Raw genomic sequence first — 25324 nt, forward strand, 5'->3', positions numbered from 1 at the left:
TTAATCACCTTTTTGTCATCTTTAAAACAACAGAATCCAAGCAAAATATGCAGTAAATTTATTATCATTAATTCGCCAGCTGTGAAGCATTTTCCCTCCAACCCAATCAAAGTGGAAGGACCGTGTCTCAGAGAGCGAGCTCTAGCATGTTCTGTACTCGCACTCTCAAGATGCACCCAAAGAGGAAAGATACTCAGGTACCCGCAGCCACGCACACACAAATGCACGAGGTTTGAATAAAAATAAAAATTATAATGATCTTTGTTTATTTATCACGAACGAAAATTGTATACCTTCGATATTGACCTCCGTTTCTCAAAAGATGTTTTCACTTTCACCTGTAAAATTAAATTATGTGCAGTATGAACAACCCAACACAGCGACCCTGAACATTTTGTCGCAGTTTCAGAACTACCGTGTGCATTAACTGAATTTTACCATCCTCTTTTTAAACAAAAACAGTCGGGGAGAAATATAAAGTGCAGACGGACCCTCTCGATGCTACCAAAGAAAAATGTGTAAATTTTGTACTTTTAGAGTTGACCTTGTAATTAGAGTCCCTCCATGTCCTACAGGATAATATAATAATATGGTCATGAACGCAAAAAAAAATAAACAATAAATGATACTGAAAAAGTATTCTTGTGGCGATAAACGAATGTCAATATACGAATTAAACAATCATGGAAATCTGACATTAAATCGTCCTTACAGCGCATTAATAATTGTTGAAGAGTTCATTGATCATTCTCTTCTGTACCTCCATAGGTCAGTATGGATACTCGTCAAGGGTGAATGTAGCTGTGCGATAGCGCCCTCTACACAAGCTGTGTCATAGTTCATCGTGCTGGCGTCGGGTCAACATCATTCGTTGGGACGTTGGATATAATGACTTATGTCGGCGTGATTTTGGTTCATCGATTGGAAAACTTGAAACCATACATAACAGAGATAAAAGAGGATATGGAGGTAATTTTTTAAACATTATTTTGCACGCACAACTGTTAATTCGCCGTTCTCTACGAGTTGAGATGTGATGGGATCGGTTCTGTAATCAGTAAGATTGCATTGCAGAACACACCTCTTGACAAATTGACTCAAATATTTCAGTACAAATTCTCCAAAACAACTCACTTTTGGTATATTTGTATCGAAGACATGAAGTGACAACTATGGTAAATATTTCAGTTCAAAATTATGTTTGGAAATGCAGAAAATAACCCCATATTGATTTGTTGACATGACTCATGTGTTGGGATGTCGACAAATCACCGTCAATTGTCATACACTTCTTGTCAAATTTCCTCGATTTTTTCAATGAAAATGTGTCTGAAATTATTAAATTTCATCACATTCAAACTCTAGAGATGTAGTGACAACAACTTTTAATATTTTGTCCCCAGAATATCGGTTCTAAATGCGAGAAATAACCGATTATTAGTTTGGAGGGTGATGTAAACAGTGCAGGCCGATCGTTTCGTCACGCTTGAGTGACGATTAAAATTAGCGCGTCAAAAGTTTTGAACAAATTTCAATATTTTGATGAAATTTAGACATTTACACATCATCTTGGTGTTTCTGTCTACTTAGAAAATACTACGATTTCATTGCAGGACCGGGACGATCCACTAACAACAGCAATTCTATCACCGTCGGCGGTCACTGCCATGTACTAGGGCCATCTCAATTCAGGATGGAAAAGATGACGTAGCCACGTTGTATCTTCTCTCCAAATCGAAATCCTATCATTGCGGTGATCACAAACATAAACATTGTCAGCGCCATCAACGGCAATGCTGCATGGGTAGGACAGCTGAGCATTGCCGGTACCGTACTGACCGTATTTGTACAGGTAATTGAACTGAGTGTCAAAACACTTGATGCAGTGATTGTCACAGTCAGACACCATGATGACATCCCTACTGTTGACAGCGACAAAGGAGGGTAGTTGAATTCTGTATGGCCATCACCTCGACGACCAAACTCTCCAATGTACATTCCGTCCAGGCTGTACTTCAGGATGCGATGACCGTTGACCTCTGTGACAATAACAAACCCCTTCACAAGAGCTATGCACCGGGGATCTGAGTCTGCAGGTAGGGTAATTATTCTGATAACTTTATTATTTTGATCACAAACAACTATTTGCACATTACTGTTATCAAGGATGAAGTAGAGGTTGTCCTGAGAGACAGCTATGGACCATGGCTTGAATGGCTTGGCAAACTGACCACTGAAACTGCCCAACTCCTTTTCACAAGTGTAATCTTGGTTCAGTACGTGTACAATATTGCTGTCGCTGTCACACACCAAAAGTTTATCATTGTGGAATGCCAGACGTTTTAGATCTTTGAACTTGTGTCCTTGATGACCCTTCAGAGTTCTTCTTGACCAATGTTCTGAAAGGTCAGAGGTCAAAATAGGATCAGCAGAACATGAAATTTATAGAAGTTCTATGTACAGTTAATAGGCTGTACTTGATGTGGTATATCTTGGAAGTGAAAGCAGATATGGAACAAATGAAAGCAAAATACAAAGTCAAATATTAAGCCAAACTTTTTAATGTTTATCATTATCATATCATAAATTTTGACATCTTATTACCATGGTTACACAATTGTTTGTTTTGTCAGAAATGGTCGTTTCCAAATGTTGTTTACCAATATCTCAGCTTCTTTAGGTGTTTTGTTGATCAAATTTGATTTTAGTACATTAGTGCTGTAAAGGGAACTGTGTCCAATGTAGCCAATGAAGTGACAGCCATGTTGCCATGGCAACATTTTGTAGTTTTTGGTTCAAAAATTATAATTTTGGTATAACTTCTGAGTTTCCTTTGTTTTTACGAAAATTCTTTACAAAACTTTTTTTGATTATAGCAAGCATATTGAATTGTCAGTATATTATGAATTCAAGAATCAAATAAATGACAAAATGCTTTTTTTTTTCTGTAAAAATGACGTTTCTGCAAGTTCACTAGATGAAACAAAGATAGAACTTTTTACCATTTATAGTATATTCCGTCATTTTACAATGTGAATAACATCATGTCTGTAAATCTTGTGTTCATTTGTGAATGATTGTTGTTGTGTAACTTCAATGTGATAAATTTTCGGATGTTGTGTTGTCATAGCAACACTTGTAGGCCAAATGTTAAAATTTATAACTGAGGGTATGCTGTCTATATCAGTAATGTTTATTTAAAATTCTCTAACAGTACAGGTACAAAATTACACAGCACAGTGGACAATGCCCTAAAATAATGGGGACAATGCCTTTTATATGTGTGTTATTTATTTATTGAATGATATAATTTTAATTTTTTTGTAGTTCTCAATTAGCCTCAACTTATCGTTAAACAGTTTGTAAAAATATGACTCCTCTCAAAAAACTTATGATGTCAAACTTTAAATGATAAATTTTATTGAATTTGATTTATCAAGTCTTTCAGTTACTGCCAAATCTTGCTAAATGTTTATCAACTTGACATGACCAACATAGTTGGTTTGTTTATCCACTTGATATAACCAACCAAGTTGGTCATTCTCTTTAAGGGACCATGGATAATTAAAACACATGCACAGTTGACACAATGTCTGCATTTAGGTGGAAGGGAGTTTGGCTTTGTCTCCATTACCGCACGCAAAAATTACATGTTTTTCTGTCCCAACATCTTGCCAGACATTTCTTAATCGCAAAATATCGCACTACATTGTTTGGTGTGTACCTGGCCAGTGCAGTACTGGCACTACACCAGCATTCTTTTGACATACTTGTGGTTCAGTACCCGTGTGACAATCATTTAAAATTTGGATACACGTATTGGTCACATCATTGTGTTGGAGCTGAACAAAGATTGAATACAAATGTAGAGGTGGTATCATGCCAGGGGTGGTGGTAATTTGTTGCAATTTCATAGCGACATAATTACCAGTTGTACCGTTAGGTATGCTGATACACAATGAGGCTTGATTGGATTTTCCCACTTCCAAACTTTTGTTGGGGGTGGGGGGGTGTTCAAGGCCACACGCAATTACTTGCAATTTAACCGTGTGCATGTTTTAATTATCCACAGCTCCTATGAAGAATAAATGTAGTTTCCTATGTTACATTGATTCATATATATTGGCCATACAGGTGAAACTGGTTTCTCCGTTTTCATGTATTACCTTTATCATAAAACTGTGTATAAGAACATATGTATCTGGAAATTTCCAAGTCCTCCATCAAAAAGTCATCAATAATTTCCTGTTTATTTGAATTAAACAATGAGGATTAATAGGTCCTTAAAAGCAAATTGTCTCTGAATTTCGATATGACTGATTGCTAGGGTTTTTCATGTCATTGTACAAATCATGTTGAATTATGGGTAATTTGCATCACATGCCTGTAAAATTACTTAGAGTAATTTCAGAGGATATTTTTTTGCTAACAACTTGATGTTTTTCAGTACAAATGTTTTATTTATCTATTTTAGGTCAATTTACATACAATGGAGTCCTCATGCATGTACAGTATTAGTGTGGTCCTCCTGGAATCCATTCAGCATTTTATGTAAGTTGATTTTAACTCATATTTTATCAGTCTGCCACAGAACCCCTGATTTCCGGTACCATTGTATCATGGGTAATTTGGGCCAAAATGGCGTTCTCGGCGAGACTCGCCAATCAGTGGAAAAAAACAACTCTCTCAACTCGGCATTTCAACACGAATTCGCGATGCTCCGTGTTTATTTCTATTCCGACGTTGTGGCCCAAGTTCGAAAGAATACCATCAAAGCCATATGCCACAAAATTACCCGGTTTTATTGCCATGATCATTTTTTAAAAATCCGGTGGCTAAAAATAGCTTATTTTGCAATAAACAACTTCAAAAACGTGTACCTTTGTGTCCAAAGAACGATATGCAAAGACACGTGTACGATTACGATCGATACCTTTCTGACTAATGGTGAATGGGTCAGCTTGGTGATCGAATGCGTCATTGTCTCGTAAAACCGCCAGAAACCACAAGTGGTAAATTGGTCAAAATCGTTGATTTTACGGATTTTTAAGAGGTCGTACAGATCACAGCGCTTATTTAGTTTTGAACCAGAGAGTAGAATCATGTACAGTAACATGCCGCCATCGCAAGGAACCTGTTGGTGGTCATGCTTGCATACTTTTACTGGCCTGTCAACAGTAGAATCCAACATGCACTATTTCCGGGGGTTGGAGCAGTACATTTTCGCGAGTGTGTACTTTTGTGTCCAAAAATGAAATACGCACAATATTATCATCAGCGTTTAATACAGTTGACATTAATAACCTACGTTGTAAAATTTGATGGAATTCTTACGCGACGACTGGTTTGAAGACACTCGAATTTCGAGTAAAAACGTAAAATTCTGTACAATTTTAACCACTTCAACACACCACTGAAATACGAAAACACACACAGCGATGCCGTTGAATTTCCAGTGGGTTAGTCCGGACAACATGCTCTTTCAAGCTGCCCATCAATATCTAGGCTGTACCCCAGTCAAACTTTAGAACGTCATCGGATCGTGATGACAGTCATAAAATTGTAAAGTGACACATGTCAAATTCCTCAAATTGAGGGCAGTAAACACCGTTCTATTCAATCATAGCATATGCAACACAGTCTGGTCTCCTCCTACTGAACTCTGACACTCAAATTTTGCATGATCACCCTCTATATAAGTAAAATGGGCTGAACATGCTTCTTTTTTGGCATATTGCATTTGGCGGGAAATTCTGGCATGTCCTAAGGACACGCCCAACAATAATGTCACATGACATATTTTGGCACCCGCCATTGGCCAGCTACTTTCATTATTGACACAAGGCGACGTGAATGAATATATTACTAACCAAGGTCACTCATCATTTACGCGCAAGTAGCCCTGAACGAAACACCAGCTCGTCTTCATCCCTGCTGAATATTTCATTGCCGTCTTCATTTTATTGTAGAAATCATTTTAATACTGTATTCTGAAAGTTTTGATGTTTTTTGCACGAATTATATCTACATAACGTAGGCTCCTAGTTTGTTCGTGAGCGCTTTAGTAGTGCCACCGGGTGCCAAACTAGTCCAGTTGGTGAGTGACTGGTACTGATTAAATACCTTCATGCCGAGTCGGAGTATTTTCATCGTCTTTTCAATTAATTATCAAGTAGGTTAAGTCGGTGAAATATTGTATATTTTACAGTAGATAATTTAGTCAGTAGGTGAACGCTTTGTATGATTACTTAGCTCTGAGTTTATGACGCATGGCCATGCCAGACGCTGTGATATAATTTGATACAGTTCATTGTTAGCAAACTTGTCAAAAGCCCTTGGCAACACCAGCGATCACAAAATTCTTCTTTCAACGAAAATTATATTGTATCACTTATTCTGGTAAGTCTGTGAGCGAAACGTGCAAAAAGACAACACAGTTGCTTTCGAGGGCATTGATAATTACGTTGTTAATTAATCAACATGCTGTCAAAAAATGTTTCAACATTTGATTGGGCATGTGGCTATCTGAAACGCTACCTATTTGAATTTAGTTCATCATTGTTGCTGTCTAGCTGTGATATCGCAGCGCTAGCGGTACTTGTGGCGTATATCGAACGCGCTTGAGTCATTCGGGTCATCGCCACAGTCTGCTGGCGGAAACCATTTTTATTGTGGGGCCGAAGCGAATGCTAATGTGAGTACGGTTGGCTTGTAATCGCACAGATATTTCTAATATTTGCGATTCAATTACTTAGTAGGAGTTTCAAATAAATTAGCAGATGAGAAAGCGAGAAATAATATAGTTTAGAAGCACTTAATAATTTTTTTTTGATCACACGTAACTGGCAATACCCCCCTTCCATAGTGAGAAGTACCATGCATGATGTCATTGCTTTAGATCCAATCAAATTGCTGGTACCGGACACACCCCCAAATCAGGGGTTCTGTGGCAGACTGTATGATCTCAACATAAACAATAGTACCAATACATAACTAGAAAAGATTTTGCCCATTGTTAATGTTACACGTAAATTGTTCGGGTCATTTCCTAAATAGGCGACGCTACACCGTAATATTTTTTTCCTTTCTTTAACCAGTAAGCAGCCAGCACACCATCAGTAAAAGTTTGACACAAATAGCTCCAGAGTGTATTTCCTGGCAACCTCAACATGGGTTCATGGGTACGTAAGCCATGGTATGTTGCCTAAAGCTGCTCCGCTGCACCATTCACAAAACTTTTGAATGTATTATTATCTTAGATCAGTGTCAAAAATATTGTCAGTAATTGTTAAAGTGGTTGTTAGAGTGGCTGCACATTCATGGAAATATACAGATAACATTTGTGAAATGAGCAATTAATCGCGCTGTATATTCTGTCAAAATGGCGTACCATGTTTAGTCTGGCAAACCCCATATATTGATTTGTATCAATGGCGTACCTACACAGATCCTTTAGAAAACCCAATTTGTATTGGATATGACAGCCATCAAAAATTCTATGCGAGAGAGATGAAGGAAATCTTTGAAGGGGTAATTAAAATGAATTGTAAATATCTTGGTTTTGCTACTTTGCTTGATGGTCTTATTGGCTGTCAAAGTATTCATGGAGAACATTAAAGATCATGTTCATCATGACAGAAGTGCAAAGTTTTGTATTTTACAGCCTACATGATACAATGATGGCAAATCTGCAGTGAATGCAATCTTATCAATAACATAGTTCAATCGGTGATTGGCTAATCGTGGGAATAATATTATGGTATAGTGTCGCCAATTTTGGAAATGACCCAGTTTGTGCCTCAGAAATGAAAGACTTTGGCTCAAATTTTCCTCAAGCAAACTCTCAAGCATTGTCTTTCAAAATCAAGATTAAATTCAGAGGTTGCTATGTAAATTTTTTGCACTACAGGGCAAGCAAATTGCCCGATATTCACCAAGAATTGAAATTCAAAATGGCCACCATCCCTATGTTATCTCTACATGGAAAAAAAGGAAAATTCCTGATTTGCTCAAAACACAGCCGATGACAACTTTACTCTATAAGCCTCCACAATATGTTTCTCTAATATTTTTCCCAAGGGCACACTCCTTTAATTTCGAACTTTTCCCTTTCAAACTAGTACTGTCAGTGTTAATTACCACTATGTGTTGGCCTTATCACAGTACTGGTATGTGTCTCAGATGTTGTGTTGATATCACTCTCCAAAATTAGAAGAAGTGGTAATACAGTGAATATTTCATGGCAGTGCTGGCATGCTAGCATTCATCATGGTTCACAGTTTTCAACTATACCATATTCAGACTTACCACCACAACATTACTATTCTACAGTCAGTGCAAATGGTAAATGAATACCCAAAGTAGCATTTTAGATGAAAGTCAGGCAGTACTGGATCACGCTGGCCTCCTATGTCAATGTCATGGGAAACACTCTAGATAGTATGATTTAACCAAATTGTCATACGGAGAATATATTTCCTGAAAAGATTACTCTTGAAATTAAAATTACTCAAGGTGACTCATCCCTTGGAAATATCCTGCCAAATTTATGAATAGCTGATCCATTGGTAATTAAGGCTTACAAGTACTATAAAATCTTACACTGTGTGTCAACTTGAAATGACAAACCAAGTTGGTCATTTTTTCGAAGGAGATTAAATATAAATTTCCTTTGTTTCATCCATTCAAAAAAGTAACCATACTTTGTATTTTCTGTACAGCTGAAATTGGTTTCTCTTGTTCTTGTAAATTTTAAAGCTGTCTACAAGAGCATTTTAATCTTTCTAACAATTGCCATCTCTTCCACAAAACATTCATCATTACTTTCACATTTTATTCAAATTACACAATGAGACTAAATAGGAGCCCAAAACTACATCCGAACTGAACTTTGTCTGAATTTCTGTACACTAGATTCCTCAGTTTTTAAAGTCAGTGTACAAATCATGTTGAATTATGGGTAATATCAATTTCTTTGCACCGTAACCTTGGAATAATTACATGTGGAAATTTCGGAGGATACATTTTTACTCACAAATTGACTTTTTTTGTTAAAAATGTTGTTTTCATCTATAGTAGGATAATTCACACAATGGAGTCAGCATGCATGTACAGCGTTAGTGTGGATTTACTGGTAGCTGTTCAGCATTTTGTGTAAGTAAATTTCAATTCATTAGTTATATTTTTAACAAATAAACAATAATACCAAATTGTTACATCGCATTAATTTAAAAGCTTCTGCCTTTCCTACAGATTTATGCTGAATGTTAAACTATTTCTTTTCAAACAGGTCTCTGTCATTGTTAAAAACTTCAGCCATTGTACAAATACAAATGTTGAATTATGGGTAATAGCAATTACTTTGCACTAGAACCCTGGAAAATTACTTACAGTAATTTAGGAATATATATTTTTATTTACAAATTCTTACTTTCTAATTACAAATGTTCTTTTTCTCTATAATAGGTAGGTCAATTCTCATACAATGGTGTCAGTATGCATGTACAGCTTTATTGTGGATATCCTGTTTGTTGCTCAGCATTTTATGTAAGTAATTATCAGTTCATAAGTTATTCTTTTAACAAATGAACAATAGTACATTGCGTTACTTGAAAAGTTAAAAGTTGTGCTGAATGTTAAAGTGTTTCCTTTCAAAAAGTATCTGTCAGTTTTGTTACGTGCAGAGAAAACGAACAAAAGGGTGAACTCAGCAGTTAACGTTTAAACAAAATTTATTACGAAAATAAAACTAATTGCTAAGTCAGGGATAGAATACAAGCTTTAAAAGTGTACAGACTACTTATCTCAGCTGGGACGGCAAAGCTCCAGTCTCAGAGTTGTAACAGTCAGTCGGATGAATGAACAGTCCTTTGGCTTGCAGGCTTGAAGTTGCACAAAGTCCACAGTATAAATCCAGCGTTGGCAGTGAAGGTCTTGAAAAGTCTTGAGAATGACTACTGCTGGAGTTTAGTAACACACAAGAGACACGATCCCAAAAGTCTGACTGGAAGCTGTGCACGTCCCTTTTATAAAGGCATGTAAGAACAATCTAGAACTTTATTGACATGCTAATTACTGTTCTAAAATTATCTCCCTTACACAACTAATCAACTTTCCAGAACATTCCAAACATGACTAATTGAATTCAAGGTTGTGAGGTCATCAAGGGCAGTGACCTTGAGAATGTTCTAGACTAATTGAACTCAGGTCATGATGAGTGTGGGGGAAATGACCTACATAACACACCCCCTCTTCAAAAAAAGAAAATTTTTCAAAGAAAAATCTTTCTTTTGCAAATGTAATCTTGAAAAAGATTTAAGTACTCAAATTTTTTTTTTTTTTTTTTTTACTCTAAAGTTAAACTTCTTGAAAGTGAACAACAATAAACTCTAAATACGAGAGAGACAGTCTGCAATTAAATTGTCTCTGCCTTTGATATGTCTAATATCAAGATTAAACTCCTGTAACATTAAACTCCATCTTAGCAATCTCTGATTTTTGCCTTTAAATTTCTGCAGAAAAACAAGAGGGTTGTGATCAATATAAACCACTATTGGCTGATTTGAAGAAGTAACATAAACTTCAAAATGCTGTAAAGCTAATATCAAAGATAAACACTCTTTTTCAATTGTAGAGTAGTTTCTCTGGGATTTGTTAAATTTGCGTGAAAAGTAGCAAACAGGATGTCCCATGACTATCTTCTTGCAATTTGTTGTTGGAAAACTTGAAATGGCACTGAATTTGGCATAAAGTATGCACGGCAAAGTCCGGTTATTTTTACCGAGTTCAATAAAGTCATTGTTCGGCAAATACTTGGCTTCCTCCTGGAGATATTCCGCTTTCGCAGGATTCAGTCCGTCTGGATGTTGTTCCACTGGATTACTGTCGCAGACATCTTCGTTGTGGTAGATGATGTTTGTCCTCGTTGGAACATCTTTGAACAAATGTTCATGGATTGGTTCTTTCAGCTGTTGTTGTTGTTCTGGCTGGAGGTGTGCCAACTTTGTAGACTCCAGCTTCTCCAGGATTTCTGAGTTCTGAAGCTTGACCGAGCCCAGCTTTGAGTTTAGAGTTTTTTCACTCAAGTCAGTTTCAGTATCACTATCTTCATAATGGTTTGAACTGACTGCACTGACAGGCTGAGTTATAGTAGGATTATCCCTATCCAAATATGGTTTAAGCATATTTATGTGACATAGCTGTTTTTGTTTTCGCCTGTCAGGTGTTATTATGATGTAATTTAAATCACTCAATTTCTTATCAATTAGGTATGGCCCAAAGTAACGAGCATGGAGTGGTTTGCCAGGAATTGGAAGTAGAACAAGAACTTTTTGACCTGGTTCAAACTTCCGTTTTGAGGTGTTTTTATCGTATTTGGTTTTCATTGACTGCTGAGATGACTCAAGATTTTCTCTGGCTAATTCACATGCTTTAGAGAGTTTTGTACGAAAATCTGACACATATTGCAAAATATTCAGACAATCATCGTCGTCAGACAGGAATTTCTCTTTAACGAGCTTAAGTGGGCCACGGACTGTATGTCCAAATACAAGCTCAAATGGGCTAAAACCAAGAGACTCTTGAATTGACTCTCTAACAGCAAAGAGCAGAAAATGAATTCCTTCATCCCACTGCTTCTCTGTATCGAAACAGTAGGTCCTAATCATGTTTTCAAAGTTTGATGAAATCGCTCAAGAGCACCCTGACTTTCTGGATGATAGGCGGATGACGTATACTGTTTAATGCCTAGCTGATCCATTACTTGTTGAAATATTCCAGACATAAAGTTGGAGCCTTGATCGGACTGGACACATTTAGGGAGGCCAAATAAAGTGAAAAATTTGACTAAAGCTTTCACTATAGTCTTTGTCTTTATATTTCTCAGTGGTATGGCTTCTGGGAACCGAGTTGATGTACACATTATTGTCAACATGTACTCATTTCCTGATCTTGTTTTTGGTAGGGGCCCAACACAGTCTATTAGTATCCTACTAAATGGTTCTTGAAATGCAGGAATTGGCTGTAAAGGGGCCTTTGGAATGGTCTGATTTGGCTTTCCTACCATTTGACATGTGTGACAAGTTTTACAGAAATGTGCTACATCCTGCCTGAGATTAGGCCAATAAAAGTGACTGAGAATTTTATGATAAGTTTTCCTTACTCCCAAATGACCAGCCCAGGGGTTTCATGGGCCAGGCGCAATATTTCAGCACGATAGGACTTTGGAACCACAATTTGATGTTTTTATAGCCCAATCGTCATCAACCAAGACGTCTGGAGGTCTCCATTTACGCATGAGAATACCAGATTTTGTATAATAGGAAACAGAGCTATCTGAAGTTTTACCTTCATCATCTACCCTGTCAAACAAAGACAAAATATCTGGGTCTTTGTGTTGTTCTGCAATGAGATTTGATCTAGAAAATGTCTGACTTTGGTCAGCAGAAGTTTTACTGGAAGTTCAAATCCACGAGGGATAACGGAATGATCCGTGTCAAACACCTGACTGAGAAAGGTGTCATTTAAGTCAACATCTGTGACATTATTTTGAGAGTATTTTGATTCTCTGAAGTTTTCTTTGACATGGCTCGAGTAATAGCACACGAAGGAAATAAATCGGGTATCTCTTGTTCAATTGGCTCTGGATCCTGATCTAAACTAGGATTATCAGTCACAAGTGGATTAGTGATGACCTTGTCCCCAGCAAGGTCGTTTCCAAGAAGAAGGTGAATCCCTTCGAAAGGCAAAAAGGGCCTAATACCTAAAGTCACAGGTCCAGAACAAAGTCCGAAGACAAATAGACATTATGGAGAGGAACAGGAATGTAGTCATTACAATCTACCCCCTTAATAAGAACTTTAGAACCTGAAAATGACTTTTCAGAAAACGGCAGGGTATCTGCCAACAAAAGAGACTGGGAAGCCCCGGTATCTCTTAAAATTTTGACAGGGGTAGCGGAAGAAAAATCACTAGAAAGTGATATAAAACCATTATGAATAAATGGTTCGAAAATACCCATAATGCTATCTTGAGAAGAATTGACCTTGACCTCATTAATTGGGGATAAGAGGGGTTTAACCTCAGAAAATGTGTTGCACACATTATTAGACTCTAATTGAGTTGATGAAGAAATAAAGCCGGTGGGCTTAGATCCACTTTGACCACTTTGACCTTCATGTTTTCTTTTCAATTTGAAACACTCTGACATTAAATGGCCGTCTTTCTTGCAATAATTACAAGAAAGTGTACCAAACTGTTTGTCAGAAGGAGATTGAGACTTGGGATCTGATGATGTGGGAGTGTTACTTGAACTCTGTGAACTGTTGTCATTTGATTTTCTACTCTCCTTTGAAAAATTCTTGGATGAAAAGGAGGAGTTAAATTTACCTGCATTGTTTCTGTATGAAAAGGACTGGATGGTTTGCTGAGAAATGAAGATTTGTGGGTCAATGAATAATCATCGGCCAAACGTGCAGCAACCTCTAATGTATCTGCCTTTTGTTCATTGATAAACGTCTTGATGTCACTCCGGATGCACCTTTTAAATTCCTCAATCAAAACAAGTTGTCGTAATTTGTCATAATTCTGACTGACCTTTTCAGAAGAGCACCAACGATCAAACAGTTGTTCTTTTGTTCGAGCAAATTCAACATAAGTTTGATCCTTCACCTTCTCACAATCCCTAAATTTCTGACGGTAAGCTTCAGGCACCAACTCATAACCCTTGAGAATTAATTCCTTCACAGAATCATAATCCGAAGCCTGCTCTACTGACAACTGAATGTAAATTTCTCTGGCTTTACCCACCAAGCACTCTGCAAAAGCATAGACCAGGACTCCTTAGGCCAATCCAGACTCTGAGCAATTTTCTCAAAATGAAGGAAATATTTATCAACATCCTTTTCTTGGAAAGGGGGAACTAACCTGAAATGCTTAGTGATGTCAAAATTGTCTGAAGGGAAGAATTTTCCTGACTTTCTAAGCTCTAAACGTCTCATTTCTAACTGCAGTCGGCGTTCTGCTAATTCTCTTTCCTTTTCTTTTTCCTCTCTTTCTTTCTCCCTTTGTCTTTCTTCCATTTGCAATTCTTTTTCTTTCATTTCCAATTCCCTCTCTTTCTGTCTTTCTTCATTTCTAATCTTTCCTGCCTATCTTTCTCTCTCTGCTTTCTTCCATTTGTAATTCTTTCTCTCTCATTTGTAATTCTAGTTTCTTGATCTCCAAATTTGTCTGCATTTCTAATTCTAATTTTCTGAGTTCAAAGGAAGACTCGGGCTCATAATCTTTTAAGGCAGACTCCTCAAAATGGCCTGATTTAACTAAATGTTTTGCAATCTTGAACTGTATTTCTCGCTTGCGCATAGATCGTTTAACTTCTACCTTAAGGAAATTGGCCAGTGTTATGAGGTCGTCTTTTCTGAGGGAATCAAATGTGTCCTGATCAAGGTCATCCATTTCCTCTGGTTTAAATTCCGCCATGATTAAATTTCGCTGAGTTCACAGTGTAAAGTAGTTTTGAAAAGCTGTCAAAATGTTGTCAAACGGCTCAAAATGTTCGTTTCCCGGACAAGCCCCCAATTTTGTTACGTGCAGAGAAACGAACAAAAGGGTGAACTCAGCAGTTAACGTTTAACAAAATTTATTACAAAAATAAAACTAATTGCTAAGTCAGGGATAGAATACAAGCTTTAAAAGTGTACAGATTACTTATCTCAGCTGGGACGGCAAAGCTCCAGTCTCAGAGTTGTAACAGTCAGTCGGATGAATGAACAGTCCTTTGGCTTGCAGGCTTGAAGTTGCACAAAGTCCACAGTATAAATCCAGCGTTGGCAGTGAAGGTCTTGAAAAGTCTTGAGAATGACTACTGCTGGAGTTTAGTAACACACAAGAGACACGATCCCAAAAGTCTGACTGGAAGCTGTGCACGTCCCTTTATAAAGGCATGTAAGAACAATCTAGAACTTTTATTGACATGCTAATTACTGTTCTAAAATTATCTCCCTTACACAACTAATCAACTTTCCAGAAACATTCCAAACATGACTAATTGAATTCAAGGTTGTGAGGTCATCAAGGGCAGTGACCTTGGAATGTTCTAGACTAATTGAACTCAGGTCATGATGAGTGTGGGGGAAATGACCTACATAACAGTTTTAATTACCTCTATGTGTTGGCCTTATCACAGTACTGGTATGTGTCTAAGACTAAGAGGTTGTGTTCATATCATTCCAAAATTAGGATACACTGAGTATTTTAATCGGGGTTCGAAATTTATTTCTTTGTTTGGTGGTTAAGTTTGACCACCAAATTCAAACTGTGGTGGTCAATTGTTAAATCTTGGTGGTCCAAAAAAATTAGTCATTATCAGAGTATAATTCTTGTGGAGGTCAGGGTCCATAGGGGTGAATAGTGGGCTGCACATCTTGTTCTGGAACCATTCCACCATGCTGCTACACATGTATGTTGGATGCCAATCCACTCAAATTTTTTCAGTATGTCCACAACAGATCAACTTGACAGCTACATGAGTGACTGACTGACTGGTTATATGCAAAGGACTTGTTTTACAGATTTTAGGTTTTGACAGAATTTACAAACTGAGTAATCAAGAAATGACAATTCCTGCTGATAACATGACAATTAAATTATTGCATTTTTGAACTGTTGTGAATTTCGTAAGAGTTTCGTAAGAGTTGTGATCTGTGTCACTTTAATGACTAGACGAAATTTGCAAGGAGATGTTGTGCAACGTTTGCAGACTTAATCACAATAATTGTAGCAGTAAACAGTAAAACAGAGAGAGACATTGTCTATCCAAAGGAACACCTTACTTGAGTAGAGTGGAATGGAGTTGAAGGACTGACATTGAACCACAGTGGCGGGACTGTGGTTGAACAGACAAGATGTCAGACACAACTGCGAAAACATCTATCTCTGAGGAGAATATACCGTATTGTTTCTGGATACTCCAAGCAATAAACTGTGAGAGGCATGTAAGATTCACAGCTCTGCTGTGCACTGCTGGTAGTATGACCTCTGAGAGCTAAGATTGACAACCCAAAATAGAATCTGGTGGTCCAAATGAGATAATTGGTAGTCTTTTGATGCATGGCCACTGGATATTTTGAACCCTATTCATGGTAGTGACGGCATGCTGGTATTCATAATGGTTCAAAATTTTCACCAATGTTAAAACCTGGCACAAGAACAATACTATTACTATAGATCATTCTATGGTCAGTGCTAATGATAATACGTATATTTTGCATATCAAGCAATACTTTAACTAGATAGCTTCTTATGCTGATGTTGTGTACGTGACATATTGTCTTTAGTATGATTTACATGCCCTATTTGTTGGAGAGGGGGGGGGGGAGAAAAAGGTGTACATTTCTTAATTATTTGCTTAACTAGAGTTGTGATCAATGTTTATCTCACATGTAACATCTGAGCTTATGTCGCAGCAATGTTTGTTTGAGTGTGTGTCTGTCTTTCTGTCTGTCTGTCTGTCTATCTGTCTGTCTGTCTGTCTGTCTCAAGAACAGCTGTTAGGATTGGAATGAAATCTGGTACATACGGTATATTCTGACTTTACCAAAGTTTACAAAACTTGTTAGGTATCTGGGAGATACTATGATAAAATATTAATGAAATTTGTTTAGCATTTTTACATCAGCACATTACTAATTTGCATATTTCACAAACTTTCCTAATTACTGAATTAGCAGTAACAGAAGACTGGAAGGACTTATTAGCAAAGTTTATGAAACTTAGGATGGTCCTACTTAAATTCGTAAATCTCAAATGTCCCATGGACCTGGTAATGTATTACCTTGAATGGAAATGATTATTGGACAAGTTTAATGTCATATTACTATGGACGAGACAGTGATACAATTATGGTACACATTTTGTATTTCCTTGTCAGCTAATTGATAATATGCATTTTATGAACATTTCAAAATTAATTATTTCAAAATTTGCATATTAAACTGGAAGGACTTGACCAAAGCTGATGGAAGTTGCTATTTCTGCTGATTAGTAATTTGTATATTTAACAATTTTTTCAAAATTAGTGATAACTAGAGAGACAGCAAAAGTTGATGACAATGCTACAGGTATGTAAATTGATAAGAAAGTTGTACAATAGTAGTGAAAGACATTGTATTTTTGTGTCGTCAAATCTCCAATTTGCATATCTAATGATCTTTCACAGTTTTTTGGCATATAGCTTGAAGTTCATGACCAATTGCAGTAAGTCAATAAGTGGTGATACAATGACAGCAGTCAAAGAAATGAAGTATTTTCATTTCAACTAATCATATAATACATTTATATTTAATGAGTATTGGAAAAAATCTGTGGTTAATATTGTCCATGGATGACGACAACAATTTCAATGAAGTTCTAAACTTTTGGCAAGAATTTCAATTACAAACAAGGTCAAGACATACTGAAACACAGGAGCATTTTCAGTTTATATTTTGTTGCAATTTGAGTTTAATCAAGTAAAATAGTAATATACTAGTGCTAAAAGAGCACCTGTCTCCTCAACAAGAATAGAAAACTATTTCTGAAACATACCGGGTAGAGTGTTTACAATTAACAGTATTACTTACCAGATTTACTTCTAGTAGTTGCTGTACCACCAGACATCTTAGAGGACACTGAATCACTAGGCTTCTTCTCACCACCAGCAGTAACTGAACCCCTCTGTTCCTGTGTGCTTCCTGCAGTTGCTGTACCACTAGACATCTTAGAGGACACTGAACCAGTAGGCATCTCTTCACCACCAGGAACTGAACTCTGTTCCTGTTTACTTCCAGTAGTTGCTGTACCACCAGACATCTTAGAGGACACTGAACCACTAGGCATCTCTTCACCACCAGTAACTGAACTCTGTTCCTGTTTGCTTCCTGTAGTTGCTGTACCACTAGACATCTTAGAGGACACTGAACCAGTAGGCATCTTCTCACCACCAGGAACTGAACTCTGTTCCTGTTTACTGCCAGTAGTTGCTGCACCACCAGTCATCTTAGAGGACACTGAACCACTAGGCATCTCTTCAACACCAGTACTAACTGAACTCCTCTGTTCCTGTTTACTTTCAGGCATCACTGTACTACCATCAGATTTCTCTTTCCGTCCAAAGATACGCTTTGAGATCTTGCTGAAAATGCCACCAGAGTCTTTCTTCTCTGTGGATGGATAAGAAATACCTACGTCAATAGTAAGTTATGTCCTATTATTTTAAACACTCAGAACTGATGTTTATCAATGGACTGAGGATGAACATCTCTACATGTTGGGAAATTTCTTTTTCCAGTAAGTGTTTGACAGAATTTCCCCCAGAATGCAAGATGTTCCATCTCAGATCATTGGTTTATTGGAATACGTTTCTTCATATCTCTCTTATACTTGTAAAATTTGGTATCAACTGGGTATCAAGGACATTCCTTGATTGATATCATTCCATATTTTAACTCATTCATATGGTACTAAACATGCAACATAAAAGTTTAATTCTCACAGCTGTACTTTTCACCAGGTTATACAGTCATTATTTTTAGATGTATTTAAGTCAAATTAAGCAGAGAAATGAGAAAAATATTCTTGATCCAACAATTCTGAGGGAATTACTTAGACAAATTATAGAATCTCATACGAGATCTCAGTCCCAAAAAATTAAAGAAATGATCTTTGTCTCCTTCAATGACAATTCCCCAGCTGTGATCTACCCTGGTAGTATTCTTTGTCATCTTTCATTAAAACTCCGATAACTGGTGCTCATTTCAGTTCCTCTAATGTATATAGGCAAAATGCATAGGCATTTATCAGAATATTTTTCTCAAATTATCTGTTTACTGGTTTAACTGTATTTTTTACCCTATCAAGGCCAATATTCAAATTTAAGAATTTGCATATTAAAAATGACAACAAATGAGCTAAACAAATATTTTGCCATGTGCAATGTTCACTGGCTATCATAGTACAAGTGCTTCACTTTTACAGACTGATGTACAGATCCGGTATTACTTATCAAATTGCTGTAGAAAATTAAAAAAATATGTTACGTTTCTGATGTTCTTTTCCCATGGCAACTAGTCTTTCTTCATGGACGCTCTTTTCTGCAACATGTACTTCAGGTAACATTGTTGTGTCTTTTCTGATGCCTTCTCCCAGCACCTGTGGTTGTGTTGGTGTAGCTGTCTCCATCTCACTTCCATCCCTGCCAATCATCTCAGGTTGTGTTGGTGTGGCTGTCTCCATCTCACTTCCATCCCTGACAGTCATCTCAGGTTGTGTTGATGTGGCTGTCTCCATCTCACTTCCCTCCCTGACAGTCATCTCAGGTTGTGTTGATGTGGCTGTCTCCATCTCACTTCCCTCCCTGACAGTCATCTCAGGTTGTGTTGATGTGGCTGTCTCCATCTCACTTCCCTCCCTGACAGTCATCTCAGGTTGTGTTGGTGTGGCTGTCTCCATCTCACTTCCCTCCCTGACAGTCATCTCAGGTTGTGTTGGCGTGGCTGTCTCCATCTCACTTCCCTCCCTGACAGTCATCTCAGGTTGTGTTGGTGTGGCTGTCTCCATCTCACTTCCATCCCTGCCAGTCATCTCAGGTTGTGTTGGTGTGGCTGTCTCCATCTCACTTCCCTCCCTGACAGTCATCTCAGGTTGTGTTGGTGTAGCTGCCTCCATCTCACTTCCCTGTCTGACACTTGTACTTTGTGGCAGTGTTTTGTCTTTTTGGTTGTCAGTTAGTTTTGTTTTACTCATAGCATCATCCAGTGTAGTGACAATGACATCTACAGATATATTTAAAGAATAGATATGACAGGTAGTCTATGGTAATCTTTTGTCTAAGTTTTAAAGGTCAAGTAGTGTCTGCAACTTTTGGTTGTTTTTTTGAACATTTATTTAGCTTGTCAACACATCTCAAAGCCAATGTTAATCTGAGTCACATGAATGGATATTCATGTGACTTTGATTAACAGTGACTCTGAGGGACCCATTTACCAACAGGTACATTTAGTGACACTGTGCTCTGATTTACAGCTGGATAAATCTTGGTGTGAAACCATTAACTTTACTCTATGTTCTTTGACATATCATTACTAAAAATTCACTTTTGCATTATGATTAATTTTCCCTGGTTCAAAATATCATATATTAGTTGGAGAGACTCAAAAGATCTTACCTTTTGGTCCTTCCTCATCTTCATAATATTGACTTCCAATTTTCATTTCATCCTTTCCTTGTATTTTCAACTCAGGGAAAATCTCTTCCAGACCTGACAGTTTTGCCTCTAGATCACAGATGATCTTTTCCTTCTCTTTCAGTTCAGATGAAAGTTTCTCGTACATAGACTTGTCAACACGTTTGGTCAATTCCTTTTCAGTTATGTCTATTGTCTGAGTTAATTTTCTAATGTGTTCTACCAAAGTAGCCTTTTCCTGTTTAGCTTCTTCTAGTTGATGATGTAGAACTGACTTTTGAAGATCATTCTCACTTATTTGTGCTAACAACTGCTTAACTATGTACTCTGTGATTTGGATCTGGCTAATTTGACATGGAAGTAAACTTCTAGCAAGTAAACTGACTTTTTCATCTGGTATTGGTGGAGTTAGAACTTTAGTGCCATGTCCGTTGAGCTGTACTTCCATTTCTGTAATGAGGGAAAATAAGTTCATTATAAAGACTACCTGGTACAATAATCAAGGTAGTTGTTTTCAATACAGGAAAAACAAACTGACTGATCAGATCTGACTGAAGGCTGTCTTTTCCAAGTAGTGATTACATTTATTGAAATTTAAAAGTAATACATACTCCCATACAGAGTATTCAAAAACAAATTGTTGTGTAATGTCTTCACAAAAGATACCATTATCATTGTTGCATAAACCAAGCAACCTCTCTTCTTGATGCTGAATATGAAATAACATTCTCAGCAAGGCCTTCCTGTTAATGCAGTTTAGCAGAATGATATATACATGTACTGTCTGTTTCAATCACTGAGCAGTAATTTTCATGTTTAATTTAACAGTTTCATAATCTCACATTTGAAATTTGCTCTCTACACTCATGAAATAATTCAAATTATAAAATAATATTTCCAGACAAATCTATATAAAGACAATCATGACATTGATGATTTCATTTCACTTAAATTGGTTGACAGATTTCTTGACACAAATCCAGGACTGCAAGTCACCACAAATAAGCTCTGAGTGAAATTGTACATTTACCAACAATACTTTACCTCTTTGGATTAATCACAATAGCAGTAATTCTTACCTTGAGTATCCATGTCCTGAGTTGGTGCATCAGTCAAGAGATACCTTGTAACACCCAGTAGTGCTAAGACATCCTGTCTACAGGATAGGATATGTTGAACTGTGTCTGTATTTGTTGTCAGTACTTGCAGCATATCACACTGCCTTCCTTTCAGTCTGATACACTTCTCAGCTTTGAACATTGTCTGTACTCTAGTCTTAGAGGATAAATTAATTTTCAGTGCTGGGTCGACTTCAAGTAGCAACAACTTTGACGGAACCTTTCCTGTATCACAAATAATTAATATGAAAATGACTAAGACTGCAACTAATTTGAACGGAAATATAAATCACTTTAAAGTGATATAGTTGCATTCCTCTTGATTTTGATATTTTCTTTGGAATGTAACAAGAGAATGTATAATTTTGGCCCTTGATGAAAATATGACTTTTTTGTTATGAAGTAAGCTTTGTGCATATAAATTAAGCCATTATGTGTGTGTGAGTCAAAAAACATAAATTAGAAATAAACAGTATGTTGGTTAGGTCATTTTGATGAAGAGCTTTTATTGATTGTTTTTACACTGATTCAAAATGCTGAATCATTCTATCGTGTCAAAGGTAAAACCTATAAAGTTAGTACCTACCCTGTTTAAGATCATCCTCAGAAATGTCTGCAACGTTGTCTTCAACATAACCAGATTCCGCAGCCTTCTAAAACATAAAGATTATTACATTATTGTATATTTGCATGCAAAACTTTGTCATTCTTGCTTATGTAAGTCCCTGCGGACAAAGTTGGGAGAACTTACTAAATGGTTTTGGTTCCATCCATCCATCCATCCACGCAGATATCTCAGATATGCATGAGCCAATTCCTTTCAAACTTTGTACTGTACACACAATGGAACACTTATGATTATACGTTGTTTTGGGTGTGACATGCATAATTAGTGATAATTTGCATAATCAGTGATTTTTAGTCCCCACGGACACCGTCCGGGGGACTTATAGGTTTGGTCATGTCCGTGCGTCCGTGCGTCCGTGCGTGCGTGCGTGCGTGCGTCCGTCCGTTCACGCAGATATCTCAGAGACGCCTGGAGCGATTTCGTTCAAACTTGGTACAAGGATAGTACCCTACCTCATACAGATGCACGTCGATTTGTTTCACAATGCGATCAAATTTGGCCGTGTTAGAGGACTTTTTAGTTTTCACCTCCATAGACTCCCATGTATAAGGCAGTCCATAGACTCCCATGTATAAGGCAGTCCATAGACTCCCATGTATAAGGCAGTCCATAGACTCCCATGTATAAGGCAGTCCATAGACTCCCATGTATAAGGCAGTCCATAGACTCCCATGTATAAGGCAGTCCATAGACTCCCATGTATAAGGCAGTCCATAGACTCCCATGTATAAGGCAGTCCATAGTCTCCCATGTATAAGGCAGTCCATAGACTCCCATGTATAAGGCCAAGAAAAATAAAAATTTAGTTTCTCATTGTATTCATATTGCAAAAAGGATGCAGTGACACAGTTTTTAGTCCCCACAGATAAAGTCCAGGGGGCTCATAGATTGGGTCATGTCAGTCTGTGAGTCCATCCATGTGAGTCCATCCGTTCACGCAGATATCTCAGACACTTTGACAAAATGTCACGTGACCTTGGTGACCTTTGACCTCGAATATACATATTTGTCCATAACTCAGTAACCACAAGTGCTAAACCTTTCATATATGGTATGATGGGACACCCTATGACGCCACATATTGTACCTCATTAATTATGTGCATATCTAATTTTGAGCGAGCCAATAGAGCTAGAGGTCTGATTTTTGGTATATATGGATAACTTAGCAATACAATTTTTTTGACAAAATGTCACGTGACCTTGGTGACCTTTCACCTCAAATATACATATTTGTCCATAACTCAGTAATCACTAATGCTACACCCTTCATATTTGGTATGATGGGACACCTTATGACGCCACATATTGTACCTTATTAATTATGTACATATCTAATTTTGAGCGAGCCAATAGAGCTAGAGGTCTGATTTTTGGTATATATGGATAACTTAGCAATACAATTTTTTTGACAAAATGTCACGTGACCTTGGTGACCTTTCACCTCAAATATACATATTTGTCCATAACTCAGTAACCACAAGTGCTAAACCTTTCATATATGGTATGATGGGACACCTTATGACGCCACATATTGTTCCTCATTAATTATGTGCATATCTAATTTTGAGCGAGCCAATTGAGCCAGAGGTCTGATTTTTGGTTTGTAGGGATAACTTAGCAATACAATTTTTTTGACAAAATGTCACGTGACCTCGGTGACCCTTGACCTCAAATATACATATTTGTGCATAACTCAGTAACCACAAGTGCTACACTCTTCATATTTGGTATGAAGGGACACCTTGTGACGCCACATATTGTACCTTATTAATTATGTACATATCTAATTTTGAGCGAGCCAATAGAGCTAGAGGTCTGATTTTTGGTATTATAGGATAACTTAGCAATACAATTTTTTTGACAAAATGTCACGTGACCTTGGTGACCTTTACCTCAAATATACATATTTGTCCATAACTCAGTAACCACAAGTGCTAGACCCTTCATATTTGGTATGATGGGACACAAGGTTACTCACACCTTATGACGCCACATATTGTACCTCATTAATTATGCGCATATCTAACTTTGAGCGAGCCAATAGAGCTAGAGGTCTGATTTTTGGTATGTAGGGATAACTTAGCAATACAATTTTTTTGACAAAATGTCATGTGACCTTGGTGACCTTTGACCTCAAATACACATATTTGTCCGTAACTCAGGAACCATTAATGCTATACCCTTCATATTTGGTATGATGGGACACCTTATGACGCCACATATTGTACCTCATTAATTATGTGCATATCTATTTTGAGCAAGCCAATAGAGGTAAATGTACGATTTTTAGTATATAGGGATAGACTATAGGATAGAAATTTTTTGACAAAATGTCATGTGACCTCGATAACCTTTTACTACAATACACGATAATGTCAATAAATAAGTAACCACAAGTGCTATGTCCTTTATATTTAGTAGGATGGAAGACCTTATGACAACACATGCTTTACCTCGTTAATTATGCCCATGTATAATTGTGGGCAAGCCAATAGAGCTGGAGGTCTGAATTTTGGCATATATGGATTAATTAGCAATACAATGTTTTTTTTTTCAAAATGTCACGTGACCTTGATGACCTTTGACCTTGAATATGCATATATATGCATAACTCGGTAACCACAAGTTCTTTACGCTTCAATTTTGATAGGATAATAGACCTTAAGATGTCACATCTTGTACCTCATTTATTATGCACATATGTATTTCTTGACTGGCCAATACAGCTAGAGGTCTGATCTTTTTTCCTGTTTTAGAACCATAACTTAGACATGCCTCTTATTATAAATTGGGAAAAATGACATAAACTTATGTGCCCATAGATCTGAACATATACATCCAGTGATACTTCTCAATGACCACATTTCCCTATCCCATCAAGGCTAATACTCCTATTACAAGTGGGGACTATGTCATTGACAATGACTTGTTAAAAAGAATTCTGTTTCTGGAGGGAAGTGCCAAATTTGGCAGAGCTTTGTACAGATGGTGGTCACACAGAGCTCTAAAGAGCTCTAATAGCACACAATGACATTATTAGTATTGTCTTAATTACTTCCTAATATGCGTCTTTTAAGAATTTTGATAATTCCAGTAACATCTCAAAAATTACTGACTCAAATTGGGTGAATGAAATTCGGTACAGATATTCATATACCAGAGGTGATACTCTATGCAAAGATATTAAGCATGATCATGTCAATCAATTAATTGCTAATTTGCATATTTAATAAATTTTTGTAAAAATTGTTTTCTGAGTACAACTTTGCAGCAAGAATGCAATAATACCTTCACGTTCATCGAGAACAGAAAATCACAAAATACGGAGATACAAAAGACAATGAAAAGACATAAATGT

The 25324-nt window shown here is 37.1% G+C and overlaps 1 protein-coding gene across 1 annotated transcript in view; it reads right to left on the bottom strand.

The window, feature by feature from the left end:
• Window positions 1–237: 237 nt before the first annotated feature.
• The window catches only part of LOC139122236 (mucin-22-like), a 101968-nt gene continuing 76881 nt past the window's right edge, over window positions 238–25324 (bottom strand). The window contains exons 3-8 of the mRNA XM_070687664.1: window positions 21923–21989; window positions 21298–21561; window positions 20201–20668; window positions 19074–19808; window positions 17619–18197; window positions 238–2399 (exon numbers count right to left, since the gene is read on the bottom strand). Coding sequence (XP_070543765.1) covers window positions 1684–2399; window positions 17619–18197; window positions 19074–19808; window positions 20201–20668; window positions 21298–21561; window positions 21923–21989 — 2829 coding nt within the window. The 3' untranslated portion in view covers window positions 238–1683. The remainder of the gene's footprint in view (window positions 2400–17618; window positions 18198–19073; window positions 19809–20200; window positions 20669–21297; window positions 21562–21922; window positions 21990–25324) is intronic.

Source organism: Ptychodera flava, chromosome 21 (assembly GCF_041260155.1).
Source record: "Ptychodera flava strain L36383 chromosome 21, AS_Pfla_20210202, whole genome shotgun sequence".
Classification (NCBI taxonomy): domain Eukaryota; kingdom Metazoa; phylum Hemichordata; class Enteropneusta; family Ptychoderidae; genus Ptychodera; species Ptychodera flava.